We start from the raw sequence: 13,694 nt of genomic DNA, 5'->3' as shown, positions 1-13,694 counted from the left end.
TAGCTTGCCATCACACAACCTACTGAATTTGCTGAGCTGATGCATATTGTGCGGAATGTGCAAAGTGTTACTGTTTTGTGGCATTGTACTGAGGATGTTTTTGTTTTTAAATGTAAAATTTGCACTGAATAAGAAAAACACTTTATTCTTGCTTTTAAAATGCTTTGAAAATAATAAAGCCACAATAATAAACAAACAAATCATATCCTGGCTTCCGGCTGAAAGGCATTGTATAAGGTGATAATGTCTTCCAGACCAAATCTAATAATATTCGTGTAAACTTCTAACCCAAGACCACAACAAACCAGGATAATTTGTAAACATCAAGTCGCTGCTACCAAAAACAGAATCCATTTAGGCATATTTTCCCTTCATAGCCTTTTAAGAAAATAAACACTGAGCAGCAGACCAGACATTATTGAGAAGCAGACATAGATATTTATAATATTAAAAGTCTCACATTTTTATTTAAAATGTCTCTTGTTGGTCTCAGAGAAAAATAAACATTGTGACAGCCAAATGTTTTCAAAAACATGTAATTCTTGGCTTTCTACGTGATATGTCTGGGATTTATGTGTTTGCAGTTAGGTCACATAAATAAGGCACCCGAGATGTTCAATCTCTTAAGGATAGGAATGGGTTGTTAGCGCCAAGGTGCATTGTAGCAAGAATCACCCATGGAGAGAGTGAAGACAGCTTGTGATGTTTAGCTGATGGACTTGAGTTTTGACCAGGGTTTGGTGCCATGCAGTTCCGTGGGTGGCTCACTGTAGAAGAACTGATTGCACGTTTTTTCAGCAGGGGGTCTGGGTGAGCCATGGCGAAATGGGCTGCCTCTTCAATCCCATTATGGCTCTCTAAATGGCCATGGTCCTGCTGGTCATATGTGGAGCATGGAGACAGGGTCACTCCATGCTCCCTTCCTGGATCTCCTGACTTGTCCAATAATTGGTGGAAAAAAGTATGAGTTAGTGGTAATACGGCACCTAACTAAAACTGGGAAGGATAATGAAGGGTTAAAAAATAAGGATAAGATCAGGGAGGAGGGAAGGGGGATAGCAACAGCAGATGCATGGAGAAATCTACCCCCCCCCCCCCATCAAATCACCCAATCAATTCCATTAACTCTATATATAGGGACAAGCTATTTCCCATCCATGGGAAAATTTGGTTTCCTTAAAAACCATTACACATATAGCTTCTACAATTTGAAATGCTATGGGGTTTTGGTCTATGAGGGCTATCATTAAGTCTTTCCATCTGTTAGCCATGCATCATAACTGAATCTCTCAGTGCACTTGGATGTAACCAGTACAACAGACCAATGATATCACTTCATGGAAAAGCAATAGTGAGCACATTAAAATTCCTTCAGTCGATGAATATGATCAACAGGGCTCGAAATATCAGACACAGATAAGCATTAGCATCTGCTGTTTATTCCCACTTCCACCTGTCAGTGTCTTCTGCATATTTTAGCTGTTTGCCATTCATTTGAGGTCTCAGTAATGTGTTATGCCACCAGTATACAGGCCAACATTTTTCAATACACTTATCACAATTACCACTTTTAATGTAATGAATTTTCAATGCACACTATCATTATGGCGTAAAACAATTTTATTGTAAATGCAGCAAATGTTCCACATCGCATTTGTGAATGTCCAAGTCAAATGATTAACTATGTATGTATGCACAATACCCTCATTCCTGGAATGAAGTCAGCTCTCTTGTAGTAGTTGATGCTGGCCAAGACTGCTCCAATTAAGTCCCGATAATATATTTATTGTCCTCATAGGCGAAGATACACAGTTCTGCACACCGGGCACCATGTTTAAGGCCTCAAATATCTGACCCTGGCAGCCACACAAAGGGTGTGGTTTACAAAAGAATGACCTGTGTCACCTCCCACCACTACAGAAGACATTTCTGCAAGGAGTACCTCACCTCGTTAGTGGCTTGATCTCCAAACTGTGTGACACACACCTGATTGTTGCTTTGGTACCAGTGGGCAAGAACCACTCTGGCACAGACCGGAATCTTGTACGTGACAATATTTACGTCACCGGTGAAATGCTTACTGTTCAGCAAAATACTTTTTTTGGGGGCTATTCTACCCCCTTGAATTGAGAGTAGCCCTGAAACTCAAAATCAGTTTATGATGTCATAGACGAAATTCTACTTCCACTTTGTGCGAATGACTAGTGGCACAAGTTTACTAGCACGAGTCACACAAAAGCAGCCTGTGACGAACCAGGTGACCAACCTGTGAGCTCAAGCAGGATCTCCTTCACAGTCACATCACTGGTGTAGGTAACTATAAGCTCAGAAGGCTGCAATTAGCTGGTCTCTGGAGGTGATAAACTACTAGCCTCAATGGCTGCTGCACAGGCCTTCTGAATGTAAACCAGCCAGTCCATAGAGTGTATCTGAGAGAATCTCACCAAGTAAATTTAAATTAATGACATATTAGAATTTAATCAAATAAATGAATATTGTATATATTATTTATTGTCTGTCTATAGGTATTTGTATCATTTATGTTTTATTTGGCTGCTCCTTTGGAATGAATAAACCTCCAGATCTTTAAACTTTATAGCACACAAAAAGCAACTGCAATCAAATAAATACTTGTGTAAACCTAAAATATTTTTTATCTCTTAGGTAAATTTCTTAGATAATTTGTTTCCTTATACATACTGCATCACAGAGTATTGTAAACCCTTGACTTAGTACACCTTGACTTAGTTCATAACGTATCTTAAATCCCAGGTGCTCATCTGTCTGTAAAGCAGGTGATGGAAGCCTCGGATGATCCTCTGCTTGTTCAGATGGTTTGCCTTCGGTTTCATGTGTATGATGGTCGGCATGGCAACGATAACGCCTCAGCCCTTGCTCTCTGGTCAACACTGCCTGTGTGGGTGGACCAGAAGGTGCCCCTTGCATGTTTTGAGGAGATGAACACACTGTGACGTGGTGACAGTAATGGCAGTTGAAACACTTATAGTGACAGGGATAAGTAAAATAAATAAAACTTGTGGTGTGTCTTCCACAAATCCAGACACTTAGCTGAGGTATAATTTAAACTGGTTTTCTGTAATGCATTAATTAATTGTGAGTTTCTGATGGCTTACAAATCACACATAGTATAGTAGGCCCATCTTATTTTCGGGCACAGGAATTTCAAATGTTTGTGTTTTAAATGCTTATTTTCTTGTTGTTTAATTTATTATGTATTTTTTGGTCATGCTCAGTAAATAAATGTGTATAATAAATCTGCAAATAAGGCAGGATGACTGTATACAAACCAGGATATCATTTCTGTCTTCATAACATTTTATATTATTAAACTAAGCCAGCTATGTATGATGTGGCTCACTCAATTTTATTTTTATTATCGATATGATACAATACATTGCAGATGGTAGCCATGTTGTTGTTTTTTTCTTGTCTGTGACATCGTCAGATTGAATTATTTTAGGCTTTTAACTTAATTGGTGCTATGGAGTGCTTCAGCTTTTCAGAGTTGAATTTAACACAATGGTCACATATGTTAGGTGAGGTCATAAATGAACAACTGTACATGCAGTTCTACACACCACAGAAAGCAAGAACTTGTTTAGTATAATGTTATGAAAATCATATCACTTACAAAATTTTAAAAGACTGATAAAAGTGTGAAACACCCTTTCTACTTCTACAGGTTACTAAAAGGCCCAGTGTGAACAATGAACATTAACACAGCATGAAAAACTCCCACTGCCTGCAAAGTCTCATAAAAACAAAGGCTGAATATAAGAAATGTAAATTTTTGGCAAACATGCAGAAGTGAGTGATGAAAGCACAACATAATTGCACTGCTTTATTATATTCATGCTGGGACTGAAACTGCTGAATATGAAGGTATATAAGGAGACCAGATGAAACGGGAGGATTGGTTCTCAGATAAAGATGTTAGAAGATTTCTCTGGTACTGAATGACAAGGGATACTGAGATTGTTAGAAAACTCCCACACGGCCACCAGCAGCTGAAGAAAAACGGTGACGACTGAGAGGAGAAGATCCGTTCTATGAGGCTAGGTTAGTTGGTTTATTTTTAATTTTTTAAATTGTATTTTCTTAAATAAAATTCAAATTCAATCGGAGATTAATCTAAGCAGTGCACTTTAATTGAATTGACATTGTTAGGACACCCTGTAAAACAAAAGAGAACAAGAGAAGTCCATTGATTTTTCAAGACTAAATTAAATAAATGTTTGTGGTATTGTTTGGGTTTTGCTTAGAATACATTTGACAGCATTTTCATAGACCTGTGTACACAGCGACTAAACATCAGATGAGTCACAGCTGATGGACAGAAACCTCACTCATAACTACAGGACACTTTCAATGAAAGCAACTGTTCTGTACAGCCTAACTCAGTAATCTGACCACAAAGGTCGTGAAGGTGTTAGCTTTTCGGTGAACTTTACCAAATATTTCACAACTAGCTAACGCTAGCTGGGTCGCTTACTAGCTAGTAGCACAGAGAACTAGCTCACACTCGCGATACTATATAAGACACAAGGTTGGGCTAAAAAAAGTATACAATCTATGGTTAACCTTGGCTCCTAGTTAGCTACTAGCTAATGTCAACGAGAACGTAAGTAGTTAGCCTCACTGGCTAATGTTAGTAGGGAACATTACTGTGTCTGTAAACATGTTTGCCGAAGCAGATGAAACAAACAGCAATATACATACATTTTACTGTCTCAGTCTCTTACACTAAAACGAATGTAATCGTTTAGAACTGATTTTTTTTAAGGGCCAGAGAACTACACGGTAAAGGTTCCGTAACCGATCTGCGTCTTGACACCTGCCACCTTTCCCATTTGTTTTCGATCCTGAAACGATGATCAAAATCATACCCCCATCTACTGGCTGTGACGGAAAGTTTCATAATAGTAACATTTCCCTCAATAACCCAATCAAGCACTGCATGACACCATAATAAACATTTATGGAAATTGCATGTATGTTGACACACTACAGTTAAACTAAACAATAGTAATGTTTTTCTTGTAAACAGTTAAAAATATGTTGGTTTTTGTTTGCAATCCAATTTTTTGGTTTTAATCTTTCATGGGATAGCAAAATATTAATGACAGGATATAAAGTAGTCAATAAGTAAAATCTAGCTATATTTAAGCAAAACCTTTCAATGCGTCTGACCGTCAGTACGCCCAAAAGTCATAACAGTAACTGTCTTGCAAAGTAATATCTTACTAATGATATATATAATTGGAATCTTTGATAATGTCAAAACACACAACATAGCAAAGTTTAATAGTAAATGTATGACATCTCTCTTGCAGTAGGCTACAGCGTGGGGGTGTTATTCGATCCCAGACTGAGAATCACTGATTTAGTGTGCAGTGGACTATTTCTAGAAGAGATCGATATACAGCGTTTCTACACATTACAAAAACATTATCATACTTTCTCGTGAAAAATAAAGATGAGCTTTGTTTTATTTCAATCGCTTGTCATTTCTACCTTAAAATAAGCGTCTCAGCATCGATGATTTATACGAGTGTGGATGGCAGCGGGGAGCATTAACGCGATTATGGAACGACACCAACGCGTGCACTTTTTATTTTTTTCATCGCTCTTACGTCACGCATCACTAGCGGAAGGTCAGCGCACAAACGGAAGTGAGAGTAATAACCCATCCGCCATTGTGGAACAGAGTAGGGGGAATTCTGATTAGACGTTATAGAGCGTGAATGTTTCGGAGTAACTTAAGTAGCATTTGCCACCGAGGACATCTTCAGCAGGTTGACATTCGCCGCCTGTGACGATTGCACCCGAGTGTTTGAGAGGGAAACAACAGCGTGTATAAATCCAGCGAGATTGATTTAACCCGAAAGGAAAGGAAAAATAACGTTAAGCTACTAGCAGACGGCAGTGGCAGGAGAGACCGTGGACAGTAAGAACAGCTACCAGTCAGGGCTCCTGGAGGATGTCTGCGACAACTGTCGATCAGGTACACGACACTGACCGCTTTCCACTGCCTAAAATATTGCAGCGGGTTGGATTTTCCAGTCATTTCGTCCTGCAGTTAGTTATACAGCTAACTGGCTAGCTCGTTAGCAAGTCATGTCGTTTTATATGCAGAAGACTCTCATACTTGGTGGCTACAAACGGCTAACAAGCCACTGAGCTAACCTAGCTATCCGGATAGCTACCCTAGCTAGCTAGCCCACTAGCCGATGGTTGTTGTTAGGCCGAATCATTTGCCATACATCCCAGGTCAAATCATGCAGACACTTCGCCCACCTTTTACGGAATTGCCTATTTTGTGTGTAAGCGCGGACCTGTTGTTCGTGAGATCTGTATCACTTCTGACAAGCAGAATCTGGCAGGGAGCACCGTTAGTCTAACGTTGCTGCAAACTGGGCCTCAGTTCTAACGTAAACATTTGGTCGAGCAACTCTTGCCTGCAAATTCAGTTCTTAATGTTTGTGATGTTTCGATTTCATTTTGCGATTTCTCTCTCTCACTGTCGTTTTTTACACGGACTTCCCATACGGTAACAGAGACCTAAAGGACAAGGAAATAAAGGTACGTCACCTGTTGGAATTGCGATCTGACTACTGTATTTTGCAGGCACATTGGATATTCCCCACGGACACAGCAGAAGTGTACCTGTTAACATTTGTGATTTGGCAGGTCCTTTGTATGATATTCTCTCTGAATTCTGAAGGCCTTAAACTGAAGTCGAGTTTCTATTCCTTTAAAGTTTACACATTTTAAGAACATACAAATTTACCATAAACGTTTAAAAGTTTTGTTTGTCTAGTTGCATGCTTTTTCTCATATTGATTTTTAAAAAAATAACTTATGTTTTGGAAAACCTGTTTGAGTTCTTTTTCAGTGCTAAGTCACATCCTGGTAATATGGTTTTGCAATAACATGCAAAAACAGGTAGTCTTAACTGTTTGTGTATTATGTTATATAGCTGTAATTAGGCAAAGCTTTTTATTGATCTGTAGCTTACCAGGTAGTAAACAAATGCAAATGAGGTGAAAAGCTATTAATGCTTGTTCAAATCTTTCTATGGTTATTTTAGTGCAAAACGGTTCAATGCATCAGAAGGATGCAGTAAATGATGACGACTTTGAGAATTACTTAAGCAGCCAGACAAATCAGGTGAGCCAAGTAACAAGTCTTATTAAAAAATTTTAGCAACTAGTTATAATGCTCCAAAACACTACATTTATGTGATTACAATATGTTGTTAGTTGCCTCCATGACCCTGCTGTTAAAAATGCCGGCTCCCTGGGGTATTTTCTGTAAAGCCTCTTTAGGACCCTTACTTAATATTTTGTGACTGACCTTTCATTAAGATAAAATTAATTTTTAAATTGCTTCCCATACAGAGTAATAGCTACCCACCAATGTCTGACCCCTACATGCCCAGCTACTATGCCCCGTCCATTGGATTCCCTTACTCTCTGGGTGAAGCTGCTTGGTCTACTGCAGGAGATCCCCCTATGCCCTACTTGACCACCTATGGACAGATGAGCAATGGTGAGCACCACTTCATCCCTGATGGAGTTTTCAGCCAGCCCGGAGCTCTAGGCAACACACCTCCCTTTCTCAGCCAACATGGATTTAACTTCTTCCCCGGCAATGCAGACTTTTCAACCTGGGGCACCAGCGGCTCACAGGGACAGTCCACACAGAGTTCTGCATACAGCAGCAGCTACGGCTATGCCCCCAGCTCCCTGGGGAGGGCCATAGCAGATGGACAGGCAGGATTCGGCAGCGACACGCAGCTTAGCAAAGTTCCGGGCCTTAGCAGTATTGATCAGGGAATGGCTGGCCTCAAGCTTGGCTCCGACATGGCGGCTGTCACTAAAACCGTGGGCTCCCCTCTGGGAGGGACGGCGGGCATGAGCAGTATAGCTGCAAACAGCATGCCACCCGTCAGCTCCTCTGCCCCCAAGCCCACGTCATGGGCGGCGATTGCTAGGAAACCTGCTAAACCTCAGCCCAAGCTAAAGCCTAAAGCCAACCCAGGCATGGGAGGCGGCACTGCGATTCCTCCGCCACCCATCAAGCATAACATGAACATTGGCACCTGGGATGACAAAGGTTCCATCACAAAGCCTCCCCTTGCTCAGCAGATGCTGCCCCCTCAGCCACTGGTGCAGCAGCAGCTCCTGGCCCAGCCACAGCCCCTCCTGCAGAGCACCTTGCCTCCACAACCCCAACATCAGCAGCTCCAGCTGCAGTCCCCTCAGCCCCCTCAGCAACTGCCCCCAGGTCCCCCTCACCCTCTCCAACACCACCCCTCTCAGCCTGCCCCACCCCAGCCCCAGCATCCCCACCCACAGCAGAGCATCCCGCCTCAGAACCGCTGGGTGGCTCCCAGGAATCGGGCCGCAACCTTCAGTGGGGCAGAGAGCTTTGGCCTGGGTCTGGCCGGAGCCCCACTTGGCACCTCACCCTCATCTGGTGCTGGCGAGGCCCACCCTGTGCTGGAGAAGCTCAAAGCTCTCAACAACTACAACCCCAAAGACTTTGACTGGAACTTGAAGAATGGACGGGTGTTTATCATCAAGAGCTACTCAGAGGATGATATCCACCGCTCCATCAAGTACTCCATCTGGTGCAGCACGGAGCACGGCAACAAGCGTCTGGATGCGGCATACCGCTCGCTGGCGGCCAAGGGCCCACTCTACCTACTCTTCAGCGTCAACGGCAGTGGGCACTTCTGTGGCGTGGCTGAGATGAAGTCTGCCGTGGACTACAATGCCTATGCCGGTGTCTGGTCTCAGGACAAGTGGAAGGGCAAGTTTGAGGTGAAGTGGATCTTCGTCAAAGATGTGCCCAACAACCAACTGCGGCACATCCGCCTGGAGAACAATGACAACAAGCCCGTCACCAATTCCAGGGACACTCAGGAGGTGCCCCTGGAGAAGGCCAAGCAAGTGCTCAAAATTATCGCCACTTTCAAGCATACCACCTCGATCTTTGACGATTTTGCACATTATGAGAAGCGTCAGGAGGAGGAGGAAGCCATGCGCAGGGTAAGCGCGGCTTTCCCGCACACCGCACAGTAGCCGAGCGCAAGTGCCGTGTCCTTAGGTCGCTCGAGCCTTGCGGGAATAGAATGCTGTCCGCACGTCTATTCATTTCAAAGTGAGGGCATTTAACAGTGCATAAATTTTCAAGCAGTTAGTTTTTGTTTGTTTTTGTTTGTTTGTTTGTTTTTTTTGTTTTGTTTTTTGTTACATGTGCTTCAAACAAAGTAAACATGGCAAATTTAAAATTGCACCTGTGTTAAGGAAGACGGAGGATGTGAAATGATGGCAAATCTAAAATGTGTTTGTGTACTCAGGTGTCTGGAACTTAATATGCGTTACTTGTCCTCTGTATTTTAAGCATCTTCTTGGCAATGGTTTCACAGAATGGTAATTATAAAGGAAAAAAGAAGGTTGCGGATGGTGAGGAAAAAAGGCTTTAACCTCATAGCATAACACCAAAGGACTGACTAGAGACTCGACTCCAAAGGAGTTTAAACAGCAAGCAGATGTCCCATTGATAGATGGTAGACTGACACAATTTCCTGCCCACACGACTCAAATTATTAATAACCTTACCCGTTACCTCAACATCAGCTGCTTTTCATCTCCATTTGGGTCTTATGATGGCAGATGCACTTTCTAATATGTTAGCCTGCATTTCATATGGTTGACAGCAGGTTAAGTTATACTTAATGAGTGACAGCCAGCAGTATCACAGTACACTCCTGTGTACTTGGACGGGTAGTGCAAGTTCCATCATCCAAGATTGAGATGGAATATTATTTCTTTGGAGCTCTTGTTATAGCCTACTGAAAAAGTGGCAATATGTAATCTGTGGTAAAGGCAACACGAACATCTAATTTTTCTCAACTGGAGGACAGCACCTTGGAGAATTGGGTTCTGCTGACAGCCTGATGTACATCTCCAGTACATTTGGATTAACAATTTGACCTGGATTGCATGGACATTAATGAATTAAAATATTAAAGTACACCCATTCTCCCCCCGCTCCCCTTGCACATGAAAGATTTATGGAGTCTACCCCAAAAACATGAATTAGGATGGAAACGTATTTAATAAACCATACTTAATCAGTGAAAATGTTTCATTGATCAATATTATTTTTAAAACGGTTCAATTGCAGTGGCATGGTGTTGTTCCTGGATAATGTGCAAGCTTGCCCCTTACTCTGTTTCTTCTGTAACACAGTAAGGGGTTTTGCTGTGAATGCACACAATGGTTAATCTAAATGTTTGGCCTGTTGGCACAGGGCATCTCATGGTTGCTGGACCATGATTTGGTTCAAATATACACAAATGTTTAATGCACAATAGAGCGTAATGTAAATTTGTTATTTGCAGAGGACATTCTCACTCATTAGCTGTAATCTCAGTTGCTTGGATGTTAAATGGCTTGTTTTCAGTTGTGTGGCTTCTTCCACAAAAGTTCTATTGTGTCTAGGCCTTTTTTTAGATCCTGTCACTAGAAAACCACTATTTGCCCAATAAACCAAATTGTATGGGGCAGAAATGCTTTCTGTTGTTTGACAATTACAGCATAATTTAAGAGACATTTGTGGCTTATTGCAGTTTTTTTTGAAAACCTGTATTAAGAATGGCCCTGGCAGCAGAACGGTGGTCAGCCCGGCATAGGCCAGCTGGAGGCGGACATGACTGCTGTTACAGTTCACATTCCATGCATTCCTGTTCCCAGACAAAGCTAAAGCGGGATCTGCTTTTGCTTTGTACGTGAGGGATTTGCCCAGCGGCTGAGTATGCTTTGAAAACACCTTTCTTCCGAGAGCATCAGGCGGGCGGGGGGGCGGGTATGGTCTAAAAGATGAGTATCTCGGTGCTTTTAAATGAGAAGTCCAAACGAGAAGTCCAAGTATCAGCCTCACAGTGGGATGTGTGGAGTTGGGTGATTGGTGTTTGCATCACGAAATGTAGAATACGGAACCGAGGATGGAATTGGCTGTAGTGAAATAAACTGCAGGCTGTAGGATGCGAGCAGAGGGGACCGTCTCCTGCCGTCTGCCGAGTCGGCCTTGACCTGCAGGCTATCGAGCGCGCTGCCAAGTCGGTTCATTTGCACCATGTTACTCGCTCATGAATATTTCAAGAAGGCATAACGGGGAAGGCCTGAAGCTTGGCTGTCGGAGAGCGCTGACGGGATTTATTCCCGATGGTGCAGCTTCATCACATGCTGTGTTGGTGACCTGCAGTGACACACATGAACAACCACCGTGACACGCTGCCTAGCTTAATCGCACAGCATCGCTTCTTGCTTCTTCGGATGTGTCAGAAATGGTCACAGGTTGAACGGATGCAGAAGTGCCCCTGAAGAGCCAGGGGCCACTTGCAGGTGCACGGTATGGGCAGAAAATGAGCTGACTCGCAGCACACAATGGCTTTCGCGGGGGACACCATCCTAATTGGTGCCTTCACAGCCACCAGGCTAGTATAGCTGAAGGTTATTAATGGCAAAGGAACCTCTCCAGCCTCTGTCTGCTTGTTTTCTTTTCCCCAGTCATTCAGGGAGTGTTTTAGGCTGTGCTCTGCAGTCCTGGCTCGTCACACTGTGGCTGGTTAGACTATCACTTTGCCCTTGTCCCACTGGGCACTAATAATATTGCTGGCTTTTCAAAAAAAATTTTTTTAAAGGCCCTCTGTTTTACTGGGAAATGGAGTGAACATGCTGACATTAGTCTACTCTGCCTACTCCAGATCTGCTTAATACCTCCTCTGATGTGTCTCCCTAATCAGATCGTCTCATATTCTGTTTTCTTCCTTTTTTTGCAGGAGCGAACTAGAAATAAACAGTAACCTTACAGAGGTCTCCCTGCTAGAACTTCAACACTAATAATGTAGAACCTTGAATATTGCCTAACCACAGAGGAAGAAGGGGGTTCTGATATATTTTCTGCTGAAGACCATGTATGAACACTTAACACGACTATGGACTATTGTGTCAATTTTTGATGCATTTGCCCTTATCTGAAGTCTCTCATAAAAAAAGAAAACAATTTGCTCAATTAAACTGTATCTTTAAGCACTTTCAGTCCTTTCGAAAAGCTTCTACCAATACCCTTAACTCACCGGACTTCTGTTTGGTATGAACTGACTAACCAGTGTAGTTGGTTTTGAGGATTTCACCAGACTTATTTGTAGGTTTATTGTCCTTTTTATTTTATTTGGTTTTTGGAATTCCTCACGGTTTCGACGCTTTGTCGAGTGCTCTCAGAGGAGATGAAAAAGTGTATGTAAAATGACAAATCTTTACTTGAATCTGTGTGAAGCTCTGTGAAGAGATCAGGACTGAGAGGTAGGCGAGGCGTTTGCCCTACCTGATTGAAGCCCCAGTTGGAATAATCATGGCCGTTGTTGTAGACTGAATCCCCTGCCTCTTGCCCTCCCCCTGCCCCATGTAACATCTGTTTCTGTGTACCAAAAGATAATTATGCAGCTTGCTGGATGACACCAGTTAATGCACATTTTTGTTTTGTTTGTTTTTTCTTGTAATTGTCATTCAAAAGTGCATTTTTCTAAGGGGAAACTTGCTCTGTGATGCCATACTCTCACAGCTGCCCTCTCCTCTGGAGTGTATGTACCACACTGGGAAATGGGCCTGCCCACAAGCACCCCCGCTGTCGTCCCGCCACCTGCCAGAGCCCCTCACACCCACCCATCCCTCGTCGGGGCGGAGTTTTGTCCCCATCGCAGAAGCTTATCCAGAACCATTTTCTCCTTTAGGTGACTCACTAGCTAAATAAACATTATCCATGTTTAGCGATACCATGTTTTTGAGTTTTTACTTAAATCTGAAATGTGCTGTTTCTGCCGTTTAGGGGCACCAGACATATGTTGTCCAAATTTTGTCGTATTGCATGAGAGGTTTTGTTTTGGCATTTGAAACTATATATATATTGAGCATTATTCTGAGAACATGCAAAATATGAAGTAATCTATTTAGGTCTTGATTATACTGATTGATTAAAGTAAATGCATCGCTGTGGCCTGAAGTATGGAACAGTCCAAGCGGCCACATGCTGGTGGCTCCTGGCCCGAAACACCTGTGTCCGAGACCCATCCCTTCATAAGTCCCGAGCCTCACCCACATCTGTGAGCAGTATAGCGCCGTTGTTGTCTGGTATTTCCTGTTCATTAGAAGCTGCCTTTTTCCATAGGTCCAGTAGGTGTGTGTGTCTCTCTCTCTCTCTCTCTCTCTCTCTCTCTCTCTCTCTCTCTCTCTCTCTCTCTCCCCCCCCCCCCCCCCCCCCCCTGCCGTACGTTGTGCTTTGTGGATGCGGGTAAGCACTCAACCTCTGCTGAAAGTTGGAAGGGCAGCACCTCACTTCCTCGGTTGGATTCATGTTTTGGATGGAGTCGAAGGATTCAATCCCTGCAAAAAGAACCACCTCTCCCCTGTGTGGTTTGATTTGTGGCCATGTTTGTTTGGGTTTCTGTAAATCGATGCTTCGTAATGATGCTAATTGCATTATGATGTGATTAATTAATCTGATTTTAAAAATAAATATAGATTTATGGAACCAGAAAATTGTCTGAGTGCAGCAACTTCACTCATTATGCTTTCATGACCATACATTACTTTTAGCTAATA

General features: G+C 42.7%; 1 protein-coding gene and 1 long non-coding RNA gene across 3 annotated transcripts; one reads left to right on the top strand and one right to left on the bottom strand.

The window, feature by feature from the left end:
* Positions 1–4,147: 4,147 nt before the first annotated feature.
* On the bottom strand, positions 4,148–4,867 carry LOC145643565 (uncharacterized). Its single transcript, XR_014116034.1, has 2 exons — positions 4,741–4,867; positions 4,148–4,194 (listed from the first exon to the last, which is right to left on the bottom strand). It is a non-coding gene; the product is annotated as an uncharacterized LOC145643565 (long non-coding RNA).
* Positions 4,868–5,684: 817 nt separating this feature from the next.
* Positions 5,685–12,868, top strand: ythdf3 (YTH N6-methyladenosine RNA binding protein F3). 2 transcript variants are annotated; one of them, XM_027004415.3, is made up of 5 exons: positions 5,685–6,025; positions 6,579–6,603; positions 7,112–7,191; positions 7,422–9,077; positions 11,876–12,868. In XM_027004415.3, the coding sequence occupies exons 1-5, from the start codon at positions 6,002–6,004 to the stop codon at positions 11,897–11,899; spliced, it is 1,809 nt and encodes a 602-aa protein (XP_026860216.2). In that variant the 5' UTR covers positions 5,685–6,001; the 3' UTR covers positions 11,900–12,868. The 2 variants fall into 2 exon arrangements, with proteins under 2 accessions (XP_026860216.2, XP_081573523.1); XM_081717397.1 differs by having other exon boundaries at positions 7,422–11,951.
* The last annotated feature ends 826 nt before the right edge of the window (positions 12,869–13,694 follow it).

This window comes from Electrophorus electricus, chromosome 1 (genome assembly GCF_041902795.1).
Source record: "Electrophorus electricus isolate QZ-2024a chromosome 1, ASM4190279v1, whole genome shotgun sequence".
In the NCBI taxonomy this organism is placed as follows: domain Eukaryota; kingdom Metazoa; phylum Chordata; class Actinopteri; order Gymnotiformes; family Gymnotidae; genus Electrophorus; species Electrophorus electricus.
This window is presented reverse-complemented; position numbering and strand designations above follow the sequence as displayed.